Source organism: Emydura macquarii, unplaced genomic scaffold (genome assembly GCF_026122565.2).
Source record: "Emydura macquarii macquarii isolate MOO-44397 ecotype Brisbane River unplaced genomic scaffold, CSIRO-AGI_Emac_v2 contig_383, whole genome shotgun sequence".
In the NCBI taxonomy this organism is placed as follows: Eukaryota; Metazoa; Chordata; order Testudines; family Chelidae; genus Emydura; species Emydura macquarii.
The window spans coordinates 6,446,836-6,471,330 of NW_027130520.1; the positions used below are offsets into that span (position 1 = coordinate 6,446,836).

The 24,495-nt window shown below is 42.1% G+C and overlaps 1 protein-coding gene across 2 annotated transcripts in view; it reads left to right on the forward strand.

The window, feature by feature from the left end:
• Window positions 1-24,495, forward strand: part of SPAG1 (sperm associated antigen 1) — a 62,839-nt gene that overhangs the window by 25,231 nt on the left and 13,113 nt on the right. For both annotated transcript variants that reach the window (XM_067537239.1, XM_067537247.1), the window contains exons 13-15: window positions 889-1,041; window positions 6,023-6,198; window positions 16,878-17,019. In XM_067537239.1, the coding sequence (XP_067393340.1) occupies window positions 889-1,041; window positions 6,023-6,198; window positions 16,878-17,019 (471 nt within the window). The remainder of the gene's footprint in view (window positions 1-888; window positions 1,042-6,022; window positions 6,199-16,877; window positions 17,020-24,495) is intronic.

Below are 24,495 nucleotides of genomic sequence, written 5' to 3' on the forward strand. Positions count from 1 at the left end.
GGTAAGTACTATGGAGTGATGCATAGTTGCAATTCTAAACTGTACTTAGCAGTAAAAGAGATCTTGAAAGCTTTTAAATATAACTGTCTTCATTAGTTAGATGTATACAGCAGTTACATATCCTAACATCTAGCTGCCTAGAATCCATACTCCTATTGTTCCATTAACAAAAGACACTTTTTAAATAATAATGCTTTTATGGGCATTTTGTGCGCCCATTATGTCACTAGAGCAATCCATGTAATTTAGAAGGAGTGCTCATTGCCCTGCACTAGGGATTGAGCTTGCTGCCTGGTAGTGTCAGCAGCCATGGCATCTGTGAGACAACATGTCAAAACAGTTATTTCCTTGCATGCTAGCCTCCGTTGCTCACAGCCAACAGGCAGTGGTGTACTGCATGTATTATTGTTAAATATTTTCTTCATGTTTTACAACTAAGGAGGAACTGAAAGCTGTTAGAGGAACAAACAGACAGAATGAGCATAAGATTGAGATCCACACATCTTGATACCTCTTTAGCAAAATAATCATCCCATTAAGATTAAGCAGAATAACCATCCACATTAAGATGCTGTAGAGTATCATGGGCCTTAAATATGTTCACTGTGGAGGGAGTAGGTTACCAGACCAAGTTAACAAATTTAAGTTGAATAAATTGTAATAAAATACACTAGCATGTACATGGCTGCAATCCCATTTGGGGTTTTTAGTTCTTAATAAACCACTCCAGATCTGCTTTCCTAATTGGTCAAGATAACCCCAAAATTAAATTATGGACATACTATGTATAGTTCTTTATATCATTGGATAGCTTCATTAGATTTACGTGACAATTCTATTTTCATTCCTGCACTGCTTATAATCTTTTTGTCTTTTTGAATTCTCAAGAGCTCTGGAACTTCATCCATTTTCCCTTAAACCTCTTCTACGACGAGCATTGGCATACGAGTCTGTGGAGCGATATCGGCAGGCATATGTTGATTATAAAACAGTACTACAAATAGACAGTGGGATCCAAGCAGCAAATGACAGTATTAATAGGTAACCTCAATTTGTGACTTTTGTTTTCATATAAGATGCTGAATGGAAGAATAGGGTTTTATATTTTATTTTATTTGTTTCTTTATCTACTCTCTCTCCTCTATAGCTATAATCACTGTTTAGAGAGTGTGTAGTTTAAGAAATAGAATTTTTCTAACTTTAGTAATAGCTTCTAACCTCCATCATTCTTGCTGCTAACTGTAGATCATTAATTTCTGTAATTATATTTATAATAAAAATGTCTATAATTGGGCTTGATAGGTCAAACATTGTCACATATTTCCTTTAGCTTATAGTAAGTAATTCTGTGAATCATAGAACTGTATTTGCTTCTTTTCTAGTTTAAATATTGAGTATGAGAACAGATAAGTCATTATGCATCGAGAAATAGCTCATGTACATTCAACCTTCAACATTAGAACTTGTTTTATAAGGGAGGGACAGGGCATTGAGGTTATTCCCTATGCTTCTTGAAAAGTGCACAGTGTCTTAACTTCTACCTGTAGGTGTATGTGCATCAGGGATGGACAGAGGGGATCTCAATTTAACATTTTCTGTAAAGGATGTTGTCTTTAGCTACACAGTAAGCTTGCTAGTATATTGATGAGTTCCTGATGTGGATGTCAAACTATTTGTGTGCGTGGCTTTGCCTCCTATATCTCTATCTTTTATTTATGAACAGGCACTTTAGAAATTTCTCCTGATTGAGATTCTTGTAACTTGTTTAGTGTTTAAGCTTCCTATTTTTTTCTTCCTAAATATTTTTTTTTCTTTTTTTTTTTTCTCTCTAGGCCTTCCTTATGCTTTTAGCTTCACTGCTCATCTCTTTCCTCCCTGGCAACCATCATCTTATTTCAGCTGCTTCTTCCTCCTTCTCCTTCTTTGCTGGTAATTCATTTTTGGCTTTCAGATTTTGTTTTTAGAGCATAGCTTGCTTGCATAAGTTAGTCTTTAAATACAATTTATTTTAAAATTTTTATAATTTCTAAATTCAATTTAAATAACTGACCAAATAAAGAGAATACTCAGTTTCAGTGAAGAAGAGAAACAATTTTAAAAGAAAAAGTTTAAGAAGTGAACTGCAAAGTGAAAAAGATGGCATTTCTACCTTTTTATCCCTTTTTTGATGTAAAGGGATGATCCTGAGGTTCCTATTATTAGTCATGTAAAAGATAAGCAGAATTTTTAAAATAAAACTGTTTGTGTACATCATAAAGAAAGCATTTTAAGGGTTTAAGGTATTTATTTTTACTTTGAAGCTCACCATTAATAAGTGAATTTGTCATGTTGGTTAGAATATGTTGGGTGACTTCTTTTGTGGTTTCCTGAAATTCTACCCCGCAGGAGTGGCAGCAAGCACTCAAATTATTTGAGGGACCTTACTTATGAAAACTGTTCTCTGTAATCGTGGGTCAGAACCTAGGTCTGGCAAACTTCTTTTCAACGAGGCTTTTAACCAGTGGCATTTTACCAATGTCTGCACACCATCAGGTTTCCTTGGCTAATTTATTTTTGAATTTTCAGTTGGGTTGACTGATATTTTTACGGTTCCTTTTTAATTATTGTGAGGAGCCTATATGTCATAGCAATGGGGACTGTGTATATGCACTTCCATTCACTAAATGGACTCTTTTTTCATATTGACTCTAGCTCCAATGTTTCCTGTAATACAAGTTATTCAATTTCATTACAACAACTCTGCAGCTTTTGTTACACATTTTTGCATGAACAGTATACTGTAGAAACATAGCCCTACCAAATTCACAATCCATTTTTGTAAATTTCACAGTCATAGCATTTTAAAAATCTTGGATTTCATGGTTTCAGATATTTAAATCTTAAATTTCACGTTGTTGTAACAAATCTGAATATTTATTTTAAAACAGCAAAATATAAACATGTAAAAGCCCTTAAGTCCGCGTTGCTCAAACTGGTGGTCCTGACCCGAAAGGGGTTAAGAAAGGTCATGGTATTGCCACCCTTACTTTTGCGCTGCCTTCAGAACTGGGTGGCCAGAGAGTGGCGGCTGCTGGCTGGGTGCCTAGCTCTGAAGGCAGCACTGCCATCAGCATCAGTGCAGAAGTAAGGATGGCATGGTATGGTATTGCCACCTTTCTGTGCTGCTGTTGGTGGTGGTGTTGCCTTCAGAGCAGGATGCCCAGCCAGCAGCCGCCACTCTCTGGCCAGCCAGCTCTAAAGGCAGTGCAAAAGTAAGGGTGGCCGCACCGCTACCGACCTACAATAGCCTTTGGGTTGGAACCCCAGTTTGAGAAATACTGCCTATAGCATAGGGTAGAAGTACACAAAAGACCATATTTCACTGGAGAGACCAGATTTTTATAGTCTGACACGCATTTTTCATGCTGTGAATTTGGTAGGGCCCTATATATAAAATATATGCTTGTGGTAGATACCAGTAAACCCCAGCATTGCAACATGACTGTTGGAATGTTTTCTTGTAAAAACACCATTTTTGGCACAAGACTGTCCCTGGCATAGTGGAGTGACTGGGTGAGGTGCAGGATACAAGGAGCCACTTTCCTAGCCCATGCATCTTGTATAAGCGCCAAAGACAAATATAGTCTTGCTCCCTTTGAGACTGATTCAATACCCGTTGAGGTCAATAGAACACACATTTCCACAAATGGAGAAGGGAGGAAACAGGGTCCTTGTTCAGTGTGGAATTACTCTGCTCTCTACTCAGAACAATACCTAAATACTGTGATCTGCCTTCTGTGTAACATGGCTTATTTTACAGTGCTGTTCAACTTGCATAGTACCCCTAATTTTATATAAGTATTTCATTCAAGTTGGAGTGAGAGAATATTTTGCCTAGATTAAAATAAAATTATAGCTCAGTGATCCAACACCACCAGGTACCCTTACCTATCTTTTACTGAAAGGCAACTGTTGTTACTATTGTCATGCACACAGTGCTCCATGCGCTGCTGCCAGAGTACACAGATCTCGTGGCAGTGTACCCTCTGGTGGCAGCGCGTGATGCTGCGAAATCTCGCGGCAGCGCGCGATGCTGCGGAAGGCCAGACCAAAAAGGTTGGCAGGCTGTATCCGGCCTGTGGGCTGGATGTTTGACACTCCTGCAGTATCTCATACAAATCAGCATATCGGCATCCATTTCAATCTGTTTTATTCTGTAAAATAGTATAGCAATTCTTCTGTGGTCTGCATTACACAAAATATATTGAAATAGTTACAACCTCTTATAGGGGAAACAAGGTGGGTGAGGTAATATCTTTTATTAGACCAACTTCTGTGAGAGGCAAGCTTTTGAGCTTCCACAGATCTTGTCTTCAGGTCTGGGAAATGTACTCAGAGCTAAATACAAGATGCAATAGATTGTTTAATATAAGTAGTTAACACATATTTCAAGGGACCATTCAAGGTAAAGTGGTCTGTTAACACCTCTCCAGTCATTTGGAGAGGGATGGGGAACTGGGGGTAGTGTTTAGTGGGTTACAGATTGTGGTAATAAACCATAAATCCAGTGTCTTTATTCACTGGCTGCCATGAATGAGCTTGCTTATACACACCAGATGTGTTCATCATAAGATCCTTTAATGCTTTCTCAGGTATGGCTGAGGTTTGTTTAAATAAGATATTTCACACACATTGCAACATAGTGGCTGAACAGTATAATACAGAATAGCATTCTATTATATTTCCCCCCTTTAAGTTCTACAGTCCTACCATATACAGTGTTTGCACTATCATGCTATCTTTGAAGTTCAATAGGTATCAGTCTGTTACGTGCGTCTGACTCATACTGGTTTTCGAATTACATGACCCAAACATGTAAGAGCTTGGTCATCTGGCTGTCCATTAGTTGCAATGACTGTCTGCGGTTGGTTTGGAAGTCTTGAGTCGTCATGATCATCTTTTTCTGTTCTCTATTCTCTTCATGGGCCACTGAAGAAGAATTTCTGAACAGATGCACCATCAAAACAATGATATATCTGAAATATCTGATATTTTCCTCTTCTGGACAGACATCCTAGACAATCTCATAGATGTCCAGCACAACTTTAACCACTATCACCCATCCATTATATCCTCTTTTAAACACTCCTACACTAGCATCAATTTTCTGGACACCATGATGGGCTTCAGCAGTGGAACCCTACAAACAACTATATATAAGAAACCAATGGCTCTTACCTTCACAGATCCAGTAACCACCCCAAACACACCAAGAAATATTATCTTCAACCAGGCACTCACATACCGTAAAATATGCTCCAAGGAGAAAGTCTGGATTACACACCTCAACACACTTAAAACTGCCTTCACCAAACAAGAACATTCCACCAGCGAAGTAGATCACATCATGGAAAAGCCTGAGAACTTGTTTCAATACAGAAATAAAAACCTCTCTGATTACACACCCCTAGTTGTCACCTATCGCCCCACACTGGAATCCATAGTGTATCATCAAACAATTACAACCCATACTCAATGGGAACCACATACTAAAAGAAATCTTTCCAGAACCCCCTCTTCTGACCTTCAAACAACACCCCCTTGCCAACCACATTATCAGAAGCAAACTCCCTACAGACCAGAATACGCCAAATCAAAGCAGCACCAGACCCTGCCAGAACAACAGATGCAAAACCTGTAGACATCTCCACTACTATAATTTCCCCCACAACACAGAAGCTCTTCTGCCAACATAATGCTGTCCACACCAGCATTTAGGTCAGCATAACTTATGTCGCTCAGGGAGGTGGCTTATTGACACCCTCAAACAATGTAATTTATACTGAAATAAGTGGTAATGTAGACCTGGCCTATCAGAATTTTAGAAATTAGTCCCTTTATTGATAGCTACTTAAATATTTTAGTAGAAGAATTGAAGAGCAGTGATATTTTTAAAATTAAGGTTAAGTTGTACAAAAAATAACTAAACAAAAAAAAATTTTTTTTTTTTGTGGAAAAACCATGTGTATGTTTTTGTCTTCAGAATAACAAGAACTTTAATAGCCGAAGATGGTCCAAGTTGGAGAGAGAAGCTATCACCAATTCCAGTTGTCCCTGTTTCAGCTCAACTACACAAATGGGATGGAGAAAGCTTTACTTCAGAGTCGAAGCGAAAGAAGTCTGCAGACTTCAGTGGAGACAGACAATCAGAGATTAATAGTATGTATAGTATATGCATATATGTACAAGTAGAAAAATGGGAATATAGTTTAACAAAAGTTAAGCATACCATTGCTTTTCAGAATATTATCTGAAGAAGCAAGGTTCGTGGAAGGGCAGCAAAGATAATTAAGGGTATAGAACAGCTTCCATGCAAAGAGATTAAAAGATTATGGCTGTTCAGCTTGCAAAAGAGATGACTCGGGGGGAGGGAGGAATATGATAGAGGTTTGCAGAATCATGAATGGAGTGGAAAAAGCGAATAGAGAAATGTTTTATTTACCCTTTCCTACAATACACAAACCAGGGGTCACCCCCAGAAGTTAGTCGACAGCAGATTTAATACAAACAAGAGGAAGCGCTTTTTCACACAACTCACAACTAACCTGTGGAACTTATTGTCATGGGATGTTGTAATGGCAAAAGTGTAACTGGGTTCAAAAAAGAACTAGGTGAGTTCATGGAGGATAGGTCTATCAATGGCTATTAGCTAAGATGGTCAGGGTTGTAACCCAATGTTCAGGTTACCCTAAGCCTTTGGCTGCCAGAAACACGGAGGGGAAGACAGGTGAATCTTTCCAAAATTACCCTGCTCTGTACACTCCCCCTGCAGCTCTAGTACTTGCCACTGTTGGAGACAGGATACTGGGCTAGATGGACTATTGGTCTGACTGAGTATGGCAGTTCTTATGTTCAATTAGATATATTGCTTAATAAATGTTTACATTTTTAGCCTGAAAAGGTGCTTTTGGTAAGTGTTGATGGTATACCTTTTTGTAAATTGATTAATGGAATTTGTTTGTTTTGAATTACAATTTAAAAATTACCTATTTAATGTAAACCTCTCTAGTTATAAGCATTAAAGTGTTGGCTATAGTACCCTGTAACAGTCTTTCCATGAGGAAGAATTGGCAGGTAATCATGGAGAGAAGTGCTCAGATTTCTAGTGATAAGGTCTAATCTGTTCTGAAAATTAATTAAATTAGTTATAATTGTCTCCATCAAAAGATGATAGTCTGATATAAAATTTGCCTATTGACCCTATTGTGTAGATTTGGCCTTGTTTGCATTCTTCGTTGAATGATTGCAGATGTCCATTCACTTCAGATGTGTGTGTGCCCAGTGGTCAGTAATTTTTCCCTTAGCGGTACCCATTGGGATAGCATATGCACCCTCTGCTGCCTCACATCACTGCATGAAGGTATAAAAGGCAGAGCTACCACCAACCCACTCTTGTTCTGTCTTATTGCCTGTGATGGTTGTTGGAATGCAGTATTGCAGTTATTTTCCCCTCATATTTGTGTACAGTTGGTATTTGTTTTAGTAGTTTACCGTGTTAGTTATAGAAATAGGTTTTCTTTTAAAGCATTTTTAAACACTTCAGTTCCCGTTGGCCAGGGTGTACCTTGGTCACCAGCATCAAGCTCTGACATTCCTGCAAGAAATGTCCAGTGAGTCACTCACTGTCCAGTTGCCTGACATGTTTCAAGGACACTCACATCAAGGATCAGTGTCAAATTTGCATGGATTTTAATCCAAAAACCAAAGAAGACAGAAGACAGAAGTTTCTTCTGATGGAGGTGGTCCTGTGTCCACCTTTGGAGCCTTCTTGCTTGGAGTGGGTACCGAGCATGTCTGCATCTGTCAGAAATGCTCCCCCAGTTTTGACTGAGTCTCGGAGCTGATTGCCCTGCCCATTACCTAGGAAGAGGGACCAGAAGATAGCATCTAAGGGCTCAGTATCTGGTAGATCGAGGTACCTAGCACCAAAATTCAGCAAGCATGTGGACAAGCATGCTTAGGGCAAAGCACTTTCCAGATCAGTTTTCTTCTCAGGAGGGACTGTCAACTCTGACCCCAGCACCAGTGCCATTAAGATCGACCCTGAAGTGGCTGCATCTAATTCAACACTACAGGAAACTGTCTTAGTACTGTGTACTCCGGAGGCTTATCTGGCAGCTCAGGATCTGCTGAGTTCTCTGTGCATGTTTTGCTGGCAATCCAAGAGTCTTCTCGCCAGGTATCGGCACCTACTGTAACTTTGTCTTCGTCCCAGCATAGGGTATTGAGGGTGCCTCCATTTCCCTACATGCCACTTCATGTGGTACCATCCAGAGGTCCGCCAATCATTATCTCACCAGAACCGCTGGCTCCAGCTCCCAACATCAGTCCTTGGCACTGATGGGAATAGTCCTCCCTTGGTCAGAGGAGGCTGCTTCATCTGTGGATTCCAAGGTCAGTCCCTTCAGAGAATCATAAGACTGGAAGGGACCTCAAGAGGTCATTTAGTCCAGTCCCTTGCCCTTATGGCAGGACTAAGTATTTTCTAGACTGTCCCTGACAGGTGTTTGTCTAACTTGCTCTTAAAAATCTCCTATTATGGAGATTCCACAACCCGCTTAGGCAATTTATTCCAATGCTTAACTACCCTGACAGTTAGGAAGTTTTTCTTAATGTCCAATGCCCTAATGTTAAATTGCTGCAATTTAAGCCCATTGCTTTTTGTCCTATCCTCAGAGGTTAAGGAGAACAATTTTTCTCCCTCCTCCTTGTAACAACCTTTTGTGAAACCTTTTACTTGAAAACTGTTACCATGTCCCCCTTTAGCTTCTCTTCTCCACACTAAACAAACCAGTTTTTTCAATTGTTCTTTATAGGTCATGTTTTCTAGACATTAATCATTTTTGTTGCTTGTCTCTGGACTGTCTCCAGTTTGTCAACTTTTTTCCTGAAATGTGGCACCCAGAAATGGACACCATACTTCAACTGAGGCCTAATCAGCACAGAGTAGAGCAGAAGAATTACTTCTCGAGTCTTGTTACAACACTCCTGCTAATACATCCCAGAATGATGGTTGCTTTTTTTGGAACAGTGTTACACTGTTGACTTATATTTAGCTTGTGATCTACCAAGAGCCCCAGATTTCTTTCTGCAGTACTCTTTCCTACGGAGCCATTTCCCATTTTGTATGTGTGCAACTGATTGTTCCTTCCTAAGTGGAGTACTTTGCATTTGTCCTTATTGAATTTCATCCTGTTAACTTCAGACCATTTCTTCAGTTTGTCCAGATTGTTTGAATTTTAATCTTATCCTCCAAAGCACTTGCAACCCCCTCCCAGCTTGGTACTGTCCATAAACTTTATAAGTGTACTCTCTATGCCAGCAGTTCCCAACCTGTGGTCTGTGGACTCTTGGTGATCCACAAGACTACTACCAGAGGTCCACGGAAAAGAAAAATAACAACATCCTCACCAAGAAAATATACAATTTCAAATAAAACTAGTAGCATGTGGTGGTCCGTGAAATGTTTGGAGGTTGAAAAGGGGTCTGCACACTCGAGAAGGTTGGGAACTGCTGCTCTATGCCATTATCTAAATCATTAATGAAGGCATTGAATAGAACCGGACCTAGAACTGATCCCTGTGGAACCCTACTTAATATATCCTTCCAGCTTGACTGTGAACCACTGATAACAACTCTCTGGGAACGGGTTTCCAACCATACATGTCACACCTGCACCACAAACATCATTGTTCTCTTTCTACTACCTATTATTGTTGGTATCTTTTGGAGGCTCTGTCTTGGCCATCAAGAAGAAACTTATGGGCTCTGGTGCCTTACCAATGGCCATTTTGAACCCCAGAAGGGTTTCTGCATAACTCCAGGTCATAACTCCTTGCTCTGCTTCATTGAATAGGTACCAAGATTTACCACACCAGGTAGAGCGGGAGATCACTCCCAGTTCCAGGCATGGTGTCGAGCTGGAGAGAATTGCTCTGGTGGATCTCCCTTTAGAGAAATTGGTGGAGGCTCCACCACAGTCAGGTTGGTCTTCCTCCTCTTCATCGCTTGACAGTGCAGTGGTGTTGGAATGTGCCTCATCGCCCCCTGAGGATTACAGGGTTCATCAGGACCTGTTAAAGAGGGTGGCTTCCACTCTGACTATCCAGGTGGGAGAGGTTGAAGAAAGATCTCAGTGGCTGATTCACATCTTAGCTTCTGTGGGACCATCTAGAGTGGCACTCCAATTAATGAAGCTATCTTGGAGCCCACTAACATGCTGTGGCAGACTCCACCTTCCCCACCCTCCATCCCCCCAGCAAAAAAGGGCAGAATGCAGATATTCTATCTCCTCACAGGGATATGAACATTTTTATACTCACCCCCTTCCAGGTTTGTTGTTGGTCTTAGCTGCCAATGAGAGAGAATACCAGGTTTAACAGGCATCTATCCCAAAAGAAAAGGATGCTAACAAGCATCTCTTTAGCAGAACACTTTATTCAACAGTAGGTCTTCAACCTAGTCTTGCTAACCAGTAGTCTTTGTTGGGACACTGACTTTAGTCTCTGGGACAATATATTAAATGTAAAGACAAAAAAGAGTGTGGGTTTGGATACTGCTGGCATGGCAGCTAGAGCCATGTCTTTGGCCATTACGATATGCAGATGGCCATGACTCCAGTCATTGGATCTTCCTCAAGAGGTCCAACAGATGATACAGGACGTGTCCTTTGACAGGTTATCTCTCTTCTATCAGAAGACAAATGACAAGATGCATAGCCTAAAAGATTCCAGGGCAATGCTCAAATATTTGGGCACTTATGCACCAAGGAGGAAGCAGTTCTGTCCTCAGCAGCTTCAGTGTTATCCTGCTTTCACACCTCGTCACAAAGACCTGGCCAGGAAAAATGGCAGATATTATAGAAGACCCCCCCCCCATCCTCTTCTTCTTCTGCAACAGCTGCTTGTTCATCCAGACTGCCTGGGAGTTCTAAGCAAACATTTTGACATGTTTGTCGAGGTCAGCCTATTAATTTCTGGAGTGCCAGCCTTTCCTACCTCACTGTTAGCCAACCAGTTATTTCACTACCTAAGTGTGTAGTCCAACATCACTAGAGACAAGTGGATCATATGCATAGTGGAGTTTCTTTCTATTCACATTTCTATCTTCCCTGTCCATCCCCTTTCAGAGACCTCTGTCACAAGGTTAGAAGAGGCAATCTCTTCTCTAGTTGGGAGCCATAAAGGAAGTTCCTCAGTTATACAGAGTGAAGGGGTTTTATTCCTCTGATCCATTATTTCTTGATCCTGAAAGGGAGATCTCAGACCCATACTAGATCTGTGACATACCAACAAACATCTGAAGAAAATTAAGTTTTGCATGGTCATCCTTGTTTCCATTATCCCCTTCCTGGAGACTAGTATGCTGCCCTCGATTTAAAAGATGCATATTTCCATGTGGCAGTGCATCAAAGCCACAGGAAATCTTCAGGTTTCTGGTAAATCAGTCCCACTGCCAGTTTACAGTTCTGCCATTTGGTCTGTCTGCAGCTCCATAGGCATTCACAAAGTGTGTGGCAGTGGTGGGTAGCATTCCTGAAGAAGTCAGGAGTTCACATTTCCCTACCTGAGCGATTGGTTGGTGACAGGCCAGTCCAAAGTGCAGGTGCTGTCCAGAGTGTCTGTCATCCAATCCACCTTCAACATCCTAGGGTAGCTCATCAACACAAAGAAGTCAGTCCTGTCACCTGTATAAAAGATAAAGTTTACAGGAGTGGACTTGGACTCTGCAGAAGCCGAGACCTTCTTTCCCCAGATAAGATTCCAGATGTTGCTGACCATTGGGTTACACCTGAAGGCCCATCCTATCATGACAAAACAGACTTGCCTCAGACTTCTGGGGCATATGGCTTCATGCACTTACATGCTTGCCAGGCTGTGTCTCCAGAAGCTGCAGAGGTGGCTGCTGTCTGTGTACTCTCTGAGTCATCCCCTAGACATGGTGGGTCAGGTGCCCATTCAAATCTTGGTCTCTTTGTACTGGTGGATAGACCCTTCGTGTGTGTGGGGGAGGGGGAAAAGGGGAGGCGGTGGTTCTGTTTGTTCCTTCTCAACCAACTTTGACCTAGTTACAGATGCTTCTGCCCTAGGTTGGGGGCTCACCTGTGGTCCCTGCAGACTCAAGATTTATGGTCTGCTTAGGATTTAATTCTACATATAAATGTCAGAGAACTGAGGGCCATCTGGCTAACTTGTCAAGCCTTTCTTCCCCATATTAAGGGAAGAAATCTGCTCATTCTCACAGACAATACAGCAGCTGTGTTCTGTGTGAACAGGCAAGGAGGGGCCCATTTGACTCTGCTATTCCAGGATACAGTGTGGCTGTAGGACTCTTATATTATCAGTTCAGTCCATCTCAAGGCCTCTCACCTTCTGGGTGTTCAAGCTGAAAGGCTGTTTAACCAGATCTTTCATCAGTCACCACAAAAGGTGTCTCCCTGCAGATAAGGCCAGATTCATTTTCAAACTGTAGAGGGCTCCCCATACGAACCTGTTTGCAACAACAGTCAACAGGAAGTATCATCAGTTTTGCCTTTGAGCAGGTCAGAGCCTAAGGTCTCTGCTGGATACTTCCCTATTGCCCTGGACAAACAAGCTCCTGTACTCTTTTTTTTTTGCAGTTCCACGTCTGTCCAGAATGTTACTGAAAATCAGGCAGGATCATGCATTGAGTCATACTCATAGCTCCAATGTGGCCTCTGCAACGTTGGTTTGCCACATTACTGACCCTGTCTCTGAGCTTCATTGCCCCTTCCACTGGACGCAGACCTAATCTCTCAGGACCATAGCCACCCCCTTCACCTGATTGCCTGGATGCTCTGAGCTAACTCCTCAGGAGAAGGTTTGTTCACAGGGGGTTGCGGATGTACTTTTAAATAGTAGAAAGCCTTTTACTGGTTTACTTACCTGGCAAAGTGGAAAAGATTCTCCATTTGGTCCTAGCAAAAATACTTTTCTCTGGTCTGGGCTCTGATCCATCAAGTGTTGGACTATTTTTGTTATACCTTGAAACAACAAGGTCTTGTCATTAGTTCCATCAAGATCTATCTAGCAGCTGTCTCAGCTCTCCACCCACCAATTGAGAATCACTCATTTTTCTCCAGCCCTATGACAGTTAGATTTCTGAAGGGTTTGGTCTAGTTATATCAAATACAGGATCCAATTCCTCCTTGGGACTTAAATCTGGTATTAACAATGTTAATGGGTTCTTCTTTTGAATCATTGGGTACCTGTTCACTGTTCCATCTCTGTGAAGGTAGCCTTTTTGGTTGCAGTCACCTTGGCCAGGAGAGTGGGCAGATTACAAGCACTAGTTTTCTGAACCTCCATATATGGGCTTCTACAAGGATGATATTCCTTTGCCCTCATCCAAAGTTTCTCACCAAGGCAGTATCTCACTTCCACATCAATCAGGCATTAATATGTTTACCAACTTTCTTTAAGACTTATAATCATAGGGATGAGGAGGAACTTCACACTAAGACGTTAGAAGATCATTAATGTTTTACTTGGCAGGATTAAATTATTTAGGTTCTCATCTCAATTGTTCATAACAATTGCAAAAGGAATGAAGGGCCTTTCAGTCTCTTCTGAAAAGATCTCCTTGTGGATTTCCTCTTGCCTTTGTTTGTGCTACAGCTTGGCTGATGTATTGCCACCAAATAGAGTGCTAGCACATTCAACCAGATCTCACACAGCCTCTGCAGCTTTTTTGGCCTAGCTGTCTATTCTGAACATTTGCACAGTGGCTGCTTGGTCATCGGTGCATGCCTTTGTGTCACATGTCATCTCTTAGCAATCAAGAGATCATGCCAGATTTGGATGTGTTATACTCCAATCATTATTCAGGGAGACTCCGATCCCCCCGCTCCAAATCGAACTGCTTGAAGTCATCTGAAGTGGAATGGACATGTGCATTCACTTGAAGAGGAAAAAAGGGTTACTAACCTGTTAGTAAGAACTGTTGTTCTTCAAGATGTGTGGCATATATCCATTCCTACCCTCCTTCCCCTCTCTATTGGAGTCTTTTGTTAAAAAAAAAGAAACGGGGGAGTTGGGGTGGCTATGCCTTTCTTTTGCAAGGTGATGCAAGGCAGTTGAGGTTGCATGTGCCACCCCAGTGGGTACTGCTGAGGGAAAAATCTGACAACTGTGCACTGGATGGGCACTCACCTGAAGTGGAATGGACATGGGCAATGCATCTCAAAGGAGAACAGTTACAGAACAGGTTAGTAACCTTTTTGTTTTCATTTTCAAAGGAATTAAATCAAGTCTGCATAATCACTTCCTCCAGTAGGCTAACCCCTGAACACAGGGCTACTAGAGAGTACTTCTTTCAGATGAGATATAAAACTATGGTCTCTTGGCACTCTTTGCAGCATTTGGAAGCATTAGTCCTGGTGTTCTGGTCACATTCTGACTCAGGCTATTTACATGTTGCCTGTCTAATTCCCCTCTGATTTCAAGTGGATAAGTTACTCTTTATTTTCCCTGAAGTACATTATTGTCTAGAATTTCTGGTGCAGAATAGCTGCCATGTTTTCCCCCTAGAATTTATTAGTTTCATTATTGGCTAAAATGATCCTTATGTATACAGTGTGTCAAGCATGTGGGTCTCTTTATATTTACTGAATCTAAGAAATTCTACAAGCTTAAGCCTGGCAGGATTTTTAATAGCAGTAAATTTAGTTTTTCTTTACTGCACACTAAGGGCTATGTTGTTGTTGTTAATGATTTGTGTTACAGTATTGCTTAGAGCCCCCAATCAGGACTGGTATCCCATTGTGTTATGCATTTTACAAATGCATAGTAAGAAAGAGGTCTTGCCAGAAAAACTTATAGTTTAATTCAAGACAAGATGCAATAAAATGATGTAACAGAAGGAGTGAATGTGGGAGGGAGGACAAGTGTAACCAGGGTGGATTGATTAAAGTCAAAGTGATTTTAATTCACTGATTTTAATCATGATTTCAGTTAATTTTAATTGTTTTCCGTTTGTACTTATTTTCCTAAAGAAAAGTTGATTCTCTTTGGTTGGTAACCATTAAAACATGTTGATTCGCAACTAAATACCGCTTTTATGCTAAATTTGGTGCTTTTTTGCTAATCAAGAAGATACACTAAATCTATATACATTTAAGCCATTATGTAGTTTAGCTTACATTTATTCAAATTTCTTAATTTTTGGATTTTTATTATGTTTAAAAAATGCATCATTCACTATTTTCTATTTACTAGATTAATTTTTTACTTGTGATTTGTGTCAAGCTCTATTTGGATTGAAATTCAGATTCAATTAATATAAAACCCAGAATTTTTTAAAATTAGTAAATTAAACTACCTTAAATGCGCTGGATACATAACAATCAAAATGTGTTTTTGCATTTGAAAACTGATTTATTAAACAAAGGAAGTTATCATCTGTAGTAAGTGAATTGAACTGATTATTTCTGATCACTGTGTCCTTCAGGATTTAGAACTAGTATATCTCACATTTAGGGTATGTCTATACTGATGGCGGCAAAGTCGCCGCCGCCAGATCGATCTTTCTTGATCGATTGAGCGGTCAGTGTACACCCGCTCAATCGATCAGGAAGTTGACTGAGTAAAACCACCCCCTCAAGTAGCTTAGCGCTGCGTCGATGGGAATGCAGTTCCCATCGGCGCAGTGTAGTGAAGACGGCGCGCAGAAGGGAAGCACAGCAGTCGATGGGAGTTACATAAGCTACTCTGTGTAGTTTGCGTAACTTCCGTCGACTGCCGCTGAATCCCCAGGGCCCAGTCTTTATTTCATAGCTTTGAAGAGGAAAACAAGCTTTCATGCTTTTTCAACTCCCACTTGATTTCTTAACTTTGAATGCATTAGTCATATAACTAGTTGAATAAACTGAAAAAATACTTCGTGTACTTACAGAAAAGGCTACTGCTTTCAAAAGCTGGTTTAGCATTTCAAATTCAGGTACTTCGCTAGTGACTTCCATTAGTTCAGTGGTTTGACTTTCTTTAAAACTTGGCACCAAATATGTACTGCTTAATATTATTTTTGATGTTAGCTTATAGGTATAGGCCTCAACACAGGTTGTCAACTTCAATTTAATATTAAATAAGTTTTTATTTTTTTTAAAAACCCTGTTTTTAATTTAAATAAAAAATTCAGTTTAAATCAAAATCTGATTTTTTTTATTTTAAAAAAGTAATTGATTTTTATCTACCCTACATGATAGGAACACATTATTACGTAGACAAAGTATGTGCACAACTAGTTTGCTTCAACACATTCAGAGTTGTTGTTTTTTCTTTTCAATAATATATAATATATAAAATTGTTTTTGTTTATTAATTATCATTAATCCCTACTGACATCCTATTAGTTGTTATCAGTTGCCAATTTACCATAGGCATTGTGAAAGATGAATTGTCTTCAAAACAAATATTAGGCTCAAATTGTGTTCTGGCTAGTGAGGTGGTGCAGGTATGTGAGGGACCTCCATACAGCTCTACTTCATCCCATATTGGTAGCAGCAGAGGAGGGGAAGCAGGTTTTGTAGTGCAGCTATGTCATCCCTCCTGAGCATGCAGAGGTGAATGGGAGGATGGAGGTGGTGAATATATGGAACCTTGGCTCTACCTTCTCTCCCAATGTATAGCAGCATTTTTAGAGAGCATACGCTGTGCCAGGTTTATACCTGGTACAATTTGTTCACTCTTTGGAGCAGTGAGACGAGATAGGACCCTCAAACTACTCCAGGGGCGGTGGATTGTTGCTTAATCTGGATTATTAATCTACCCTTAATTAACTGGTAGCCTTTAAAATAACATTTTAGTCCTTTTGTTGTCAAGGTGAAAAAGCTGAAGAGAGGTTCAAGACCCTTAAGAATGAAGGAAATGAATTTGTGAAGAAGGGTAAATATAAAGAAGCTCTAATGAAATACAGTGAGTGCATGAAATTAAATTCCAAGGAATGTACTATCTACACTAACAGGTAAAGAGCTGAAATCTCTTCCACACTTTCAAGTATACTAAATAAGAATATATTATGACGATTATTTTTGTGTCTGCAGATATTAATTTTGTGCCATCTGAGTCATCTTTTTATATAAACAAAGAATTAGATTTTTCCCAAGTTTCGTTGTAGTTCAAATAACTATTGTTTTTATTTTAATCCTTATCTATCATTCTTCAAATGGTTCTGCATATTTCCACTTATGGGTACTGCACTGTATTGTGGAGTGTGACACTGGCCTTTATGGGGAGCCATGCTGAGATAGCTTAAAACGGGCAAAACTGCAAAGAATGGGGTAGGGAGACCCCTAAATACTGGTGGATTTTCCTCCATAAAATATACCAAGCCAGCAACAAACAGCTTCTACAACTGGTCACTTAGCAATCAAAAACAGTCCCTTTGAAACTATCTAGCCCTTTGGCTAGCATCCAGACAGCCAAGTCAAATATGATGGGGATTACTGAAAATCTTTATCCATCATACGTAAAAACATTCTACCAATCCCAAAGGATTGGACACATTACCAAACAGGTCAATGAATATTTCAGATCTTACCCAAATACATGCTTAAAGCCAATGCTTATTAACTAAACTAATAATTATAAAAAAAGAAAGAAAGAATGGTTAAAATCTCATTATATATACACAGGTGAAAATAAAGTTCATAAATCAATTTCAAAGTAGGGATGATAACTGAGTTGCAAAATTCTTAATTTGCAAAGTCTCTGGAAATTACCCAAACAGCTTGGGGGTCATTATTCCTTGTTTAGAGCTTCTTTGTTAGAAATGCAGTCCAGAGAAATGAAGTCTAAATAGTTCATGTACAGAGTTCATTCAAATTCTTCCATGAGAATTAGCAGGATGATTCCAAGCTGGTGTTGGGATTCCAATTTTGAGATCCAGTCTTTCCCTGACAAGCTTGGACAGATTTGAGATAAAAAGGCTCAGTCCCTTAGAGTCTTATAGATCTGTGCAGTCTTATTGAGATCTTCTTGACAGTTGGTATCACAGTAGGTAATCCTTGGGTGCATAATAGGTCATTACTTGTAGCTTTGAAGTAACATCTAATTTTTATGCTCACCGGTAACTAGCTGCATTAATATAACGCAATCGGCAATTTACAACCATTCACAGGTATTTACTACTTAAATTTAAAAGAGAAATAAAAATAATAGTATTGTTATACTTGAGTTCCATCTAAATGTTAATATCTTCCTTTGATTTTTGACTAACAGAGTATAATGACAGACAGGAACTATTTGTTTATGTTGATAATCACTAGCGAGATTATAGGTGATCAGACGTATTTACTTCTAAACTCTATCAATGCAGGATTTAACTTCAAAGTCTTAGCTATTTACAATGAATAGCCCTAATTGCCATTTGTATACCTTTAAACATATCCTTAAAGGTTGATTTTGGGTTATTTCACCCTGCTAGGCTCAACCCTTCTTGGCCCAGTGTCACATGGTGTCTTGCGATGGAAGCTTCTTCTAGCAGTGCCAGCTACAGCACTCATGCTCCCTGGTCTTCCACTCAGTGTCACTGACGTTCTGAGGGCAAGGCCATATAGGAGGTGGAGCCCTCTCACCACCTCAGTTCCTTCCAGTAGTTTACCGCGACAGATGTGAACTTCTCTAGTCTCTCTGACGCCAGAGCCTCTCTCTTCTTAGATAGTGTTTTTCCTGGTTCCAGGTTATGACAGAATCGAAGCAGAAGAAGGTGGGATTCAAGAAGTACCCTTCTTGCCCAACTGTCTTGCTGGCTTCTGACGACAGCAGTGGGGTCTCAGGTGCCTGGGAGGAGGACATTCACCTTCTGGATGTTCGATTTGTCAGACCTTCACTTCCAGAGCTTGCAAGAACAAGGTGACTAGTTTGCAGTTCCTCCATCTCAAGATAACTCTTGAGGCTATACCCTTTGAATCGCTTCAGTCCTCAGATACAGGATCTAAGAGGCCAGTTTCAGCTCCTGCGGCTTCCAGTGGCTTCCAGTGATGGAAGGGTTCAAAGAGGCTGCAACCCCTGTCAAGGCCAGATTGTGTTCTTGTGGCTCACTCTTCCAAGCTCCAAAAGCTATGCATGTCCAAACCGAAGACCAACTGTGAGCTCTGACTGCCCCTGTTCTGAAAGAGAAGTCAAGAGACCGTTCATCCATCATCACTGGTGCCAACCTTCGTGTTTTGCATATACTTGACCCTGGCTGAACTGAAGCTGCAGGACCAGTGTCAGTTCTGATTTCCACCTCCAGATCCAGGAACATGGAATTAATTGGTGCCAGAATCAGAGCCATCAGCTCCTTCAGTTACATCTGTCCTGGCACCGAAGAAAAAGAGGCTTATGGATATAACTGCATCTGTTAGCAGTGCCAGTTCCTATGCCTCAGAACTTTTTGATCTGTCTGATTCTGACAAGACCACTACAGTTACGAAGCAAAGGCCTGTTCCATCCTGGGCTTCAATAGCTAGGGAAATGGATTTGTTTATAATGTTGGATCTGATGTTCTCCATTTCTTCAAATCCATTATTGTCCCTAAGTCTGTTCCAGCTAGATCCTTGGTCCCAGGGAGCTTTGTCACCTTGGCAGCCTAAGTTCACTTCCTGGCTCTGGTATGTTCATTAGTTCCAAATATAAAATATAAGATTTCCAAAAGAAGGCACGTTCCCAAGGTCATCTGCCTCATCTCCTGTTAGGAAGAATTGGAAAGAGGGTGCTTCTGGTTCTTCCCTGGAACACCTTGTGCTTCTTACTCCTAGGAGTCCTATGGGTCTCCACAAAGAGCTGCATCTCCATAGTTTCCTGTGGAACCACTGCTATCTGTGTTGCATTCTATCTCTGATCCAGACCTGGATTTTTACCAGGAGGAAAACAGAGGAAAAATGTAAAGACCTGTGGCTTGATTTGTATCACCCTATGGTCTGCATCCTGCAGGAATGTTCCCAAACCCCAGTTGCTGTGGAGATTGGCAGTCCTGAGGGCCATTTTAGGAATTTTTCAGTTACCCTCTGTGTGGATGGAGAGGGAATGTTTTTTCTGCAAAGGATGCAGCAGTCCTGCGATCCTTGGATCAGACTCTTCCAGATCTGCCAACGTTATAGATAGTCATGCCAGAAATGTTTTCTGAAGAGGAAGATGAGGAGGTAACTTTCCTCTTTGAGTAGGAGATTTGGAAACTGATTCTGAACCCTGTTTATCACCAGATGAATGTGTAGGCTTGGCTTCGGCCTGCTCGCCTTCTGAGGACGTGTAATGGGGTGGCACTCATCTCTCATGAGAATCCCATGTCCAAGTGCTTATGAATGCACTCTGTCTCAGTTTGTGGTGGGTCTTCGGCAACTCAGCCCTTTCTGACTCTGGCTGAGTCACATACAGTCTGTATGTGAAGTAAAAATCAAATCAAACCCCTTCTGGGATACAAGTCTAACAGAGGGCTATCTCAATGCCCTCTAATGTGTCTTTCTCTTCAGCCCTATCCCTGGGCTCGATCCTCAATCAGTCCAGCAGGGCTTATCACAGTAGCCTGGTTTGAACCTTCTCTCAGCCCCTTCTGGGCTCTCTCAAATTGTCTCTGCTTTGGTATGGAGTGTGGTAGTCGGTGTGTTGGTCACCGGTATTTATCAGTGTAGGCTGCGTGCGTGTGTCCCTGTGTAGATGCTGTCCCAGCTCTGGCCAGGAAACTGAGACGGCTCTCACGATCAAATGAGTCGACACGACCACAGTTTAGCTGAGCAACGAAGGCGCCCAGGCCAGGTTTATTGCGTGCGGCACAATGAGAAATGACTTAGAGTATCTCTGGGTCAGTTTCGCATAGGCGGCGTTACAATGGTCTCGGCCCAACGGCGGGACTTTCCGTTATCCCCTAGACGGGACACCGGTATTCCCTCTGACACCCTCTTTTATACACTGTTACATACACTTTCGGTCTGCCCCCTTTCACGTAGATAGTTGCCACCCTCCTGACGTAGTCTAATACCACCTTTTTCCGTTGATTGGCTGATTTGGGCACCGCCACTCCATGTATCATTTCTACCCATAAAAGTGTCATTTCAGAGAGTTAGTATCTTGGTACCTCCTATCCCTGCTACATATTTTAGTAATATTTTGGCAGTCTTACAACCTTGCAGAATCAGCACTTTCCTATACCAGTCTCAGTTAACTTGAGTGACCCCCTTATACTTCTGTTCACTCGGCTTTTTCCATTTAGGCCTTAGCCTGTTTTACAGGCCTTAAGCTCTCACTTCTTACTACATGGAGCAGTATGGTATAGTATGGGCTCCCTCCCCTTTTTGTCCTTTCTGGGCCTTTTTGGCCTCAGCTCTCCAGCTGGGTCACTAAATAGTTCAGTTTCCCTTATGGGGAGCATGTGCTACTTCCCCAGTGGCTAATGGGGGAGACCCAGGCCGGGCCACTTCCCCAGTGGCTAATGGGGGGACCTGGGCCCGCCCAATACTCTGGGTCCCACCCCAGGGACTCTATAGGTAGCAGCCATCCGCTGTGTCCCTTTAGATAAAATGCATCGCTGCTATGATTCCCTGGGCCACCTCCTCGTGGCTCCAGCATATTCTTCATCCTTACCTTGAGGCCTTGTCCTGAGTCTCAGCTGCCAGCCAGGAGCTGCCAACCTTCTCACTCCCCCAGCAGGTGCTCTGTCTAAGGTCCTGGAGATCCTTCAGTCAGCCAGGAATACCATCTTAACTCCTCTGACTCTGCAGTTCTTTTTGTACTAGCCTGCTGGGCCCTGATTGGCTGCTCCCTGCAGTCCCTTTTCTGATTGGCTGCATCTCACACAGCCTCTCTAGGCAGCTTGGAGGACCCTCTCCACTGCTGTTTTTTGGGACGGGGTGTGGCAGAGCCACGAGGCCTCCTGGAGGGGGCCTCAGGGCCTAGACCACACTGTCACAGGAAGCTATGCAATTCCACAGTTTGGTGGATTGTATGGTGTCCTTTTTAAATCTTCCTGCAGTACCTATGGGAGAGACTTTTCACCCAGTGTTTTATATGCTTGGTGCTACTTTGAAGAGTAGGATATCCTTACCTATTTTGGATGGTTTGCTACAGCTGGCTAAATCCATGTAGACCATGTCTGCTTTTTGTCAACCTGCTTCTCAGGGTACATATATACACTGCAAAAGAAAACCTGCGACACTGAGTCTCATAGTCCAGGTCAACCTTGTCTTTTCATGGAATTCCAGAGCCTGTGCTCCAATCTGAGCCAGAATGTCTACAGTGCTATTTTTAGCTTAAGCTACAGAGTCATTTGATCTGGAATCTGAGACTCGATGCTGCAGGTCTTTTATTGCAGTGTAGGCACATCCTAAGAAAGCTGACAAGTTGGATCAGATACCCTCTGAGGGGATTTTCCTGCTTTGATACCCACTCTATCCCTAAATCACTGGTGGTGGCTGCTGCCAATTACAGGGCAGGATCTGGACAATGATACTCCACCCAGCTGAAAAGGAAGGGAAAAGGTTGATTCTTTTTTGAGTAGTGTTCCTATGGGTGCTCCACTGCAGGTGTGTCTGCGTCCCTGCAATGCTGATCAGAGAACTTCGGTAGTAGTTTCCACTGGGCCTGCACATGTGCTGTCTCTTGTGCTGTGCCATGAGGTTAGCCAGCACGCATGGGCTAACCGTCCTCAGTTCCTTCTGAACTGCCCCTGGCTAGAGACAAAGCCTTTAGCTGTCCATTAGTGGATTGTTAACTCTCCTTTACATAGTTAATTTTTAGCTTTTAAAAACCTTTTAGCTTTTTTCTGACTTTATTTGGCTGTGCCTTAATTAAAAAGAAGAAAGAGAAGACTTCATTCTTGTGTCGACCCCTGGTGGGGGACATCCTCCTCACTTCCCCTCCCCTCCCAGACAAGGGTATTCCTGGCTCTTCAGGCTTGAAGAAGTGACGCACTTGCAATGAGGTGATCCTGGTCGTGAACAAGCACTTCCAGTGCATTCGCTGCCTCAGTGAGAGCCACATTCAACAAAAGTGCTCCCTCTGCAAGCAGCTCTGACCAAGATCCTGCAAGGACGGAGAGCTCCACCAAAAATCATTTTTGTGGAGGTGGCTCTCCATCCCAACCCTCTGGTGGGCATGAGTCTTCCCCTGAACCATCCACTTTGAAGGACAGTAGGTCAAAGAAATGGTCAAGGGACTTCTCTTATAAGTTGAAAAGAAAGAAGGAAGTACCCCTAAGCTAGCCTAGGGATAACCGAAATCGATCACCATCTTGCTTGGTATACTCGGCACTGCTGACACCGAACCTTCCATACAGAGAGATGAAGGCAAACAAACTAAGACACTTCTGGTACGTGAGCTGATGTCTGTACCATCAACAGCATTGGGCCCATCTGGCATCGGAGAGATTGATATAGGAGAAGTTTCCAATCTCCCCCTCCCACAGCACCACCTCCGATGCCAGGACACTTGGTACTGGCTGAATTCTATCAGGCCGGGGACCTGGCTACAGGGAGACTCTCCACCCCTCAGTACCAAGATCACAGCACCGAACCATAGCCGACAAAGGGTTATCTCCCGGCAGGCAATCATGCCATGCCCCTCCATTGTCAAGTGAGAGATCATACAGTAAGCCAGAAGGCGTTGCTTAATACTCTTCCCAAGCTCCATATGGGACCCAATATCAGCAGGTTCCAGGAATGTACCACTAGATGGCACCACCACCATCTTGGTAGATCACCCGTGGCACCTCCACCTATGCTACCACGGTGGCCATACTGGGACCCTGGGTAGCGCATCAACAGCTTGCCTGAGGGGCATCGAGCATTACCCAAGAAACTTCCACGCATGTTCCTTCAGCCACATCATCGTGGGCCTCAGAACCTCAAAATGTGAAAGGAACAGGAGGTAGACGCAGAAGAGGAGGCAATACCTGAGTCCATATCCTCTTCTTCACTGGTGAAGTAGTCATGCCATCACCTCCTTCCACGGTGGACAACTTCTATTTGTTCCAAAAGCTGGCGAAAAAAGTGGCCGACACCCTCCGCATACCATTGGAGGAGGTTAAAGATACACACCACCAGCTTATTGACATTCTCCGGGCTTCATCTGCGTCCAAAATCACCCTCCCAATTAACGAGGCCATCCTAGACCTATCTAACTAAGACGGTGTGACAAAACTTGGTTCCGGAGGCCCCGATATGCAAGCAATTGGACAAAAAATATTATTCCCTGTGAAAGAATTAGAGTTCCTGTTCACCCAACCGCCACCTAATTCCATCGTGGTGGATGCTGTGAACTCTTGTGGCCAACAGCACCCCTCTAGGACAATACCCTATGATAGAGAATGGAAGCACCTTGATCTCTTTGGTAAGAAGGTGTACTCCTCAGTCACCCTACAGATTTGAATTGCCATGTAACAGGTGCTTACAGAAAAGTACAATTACACGAATTACCATAAATTGCACAACTTTATTGATAAACTGCCAGAGAGCTCCTGGGACTCCTT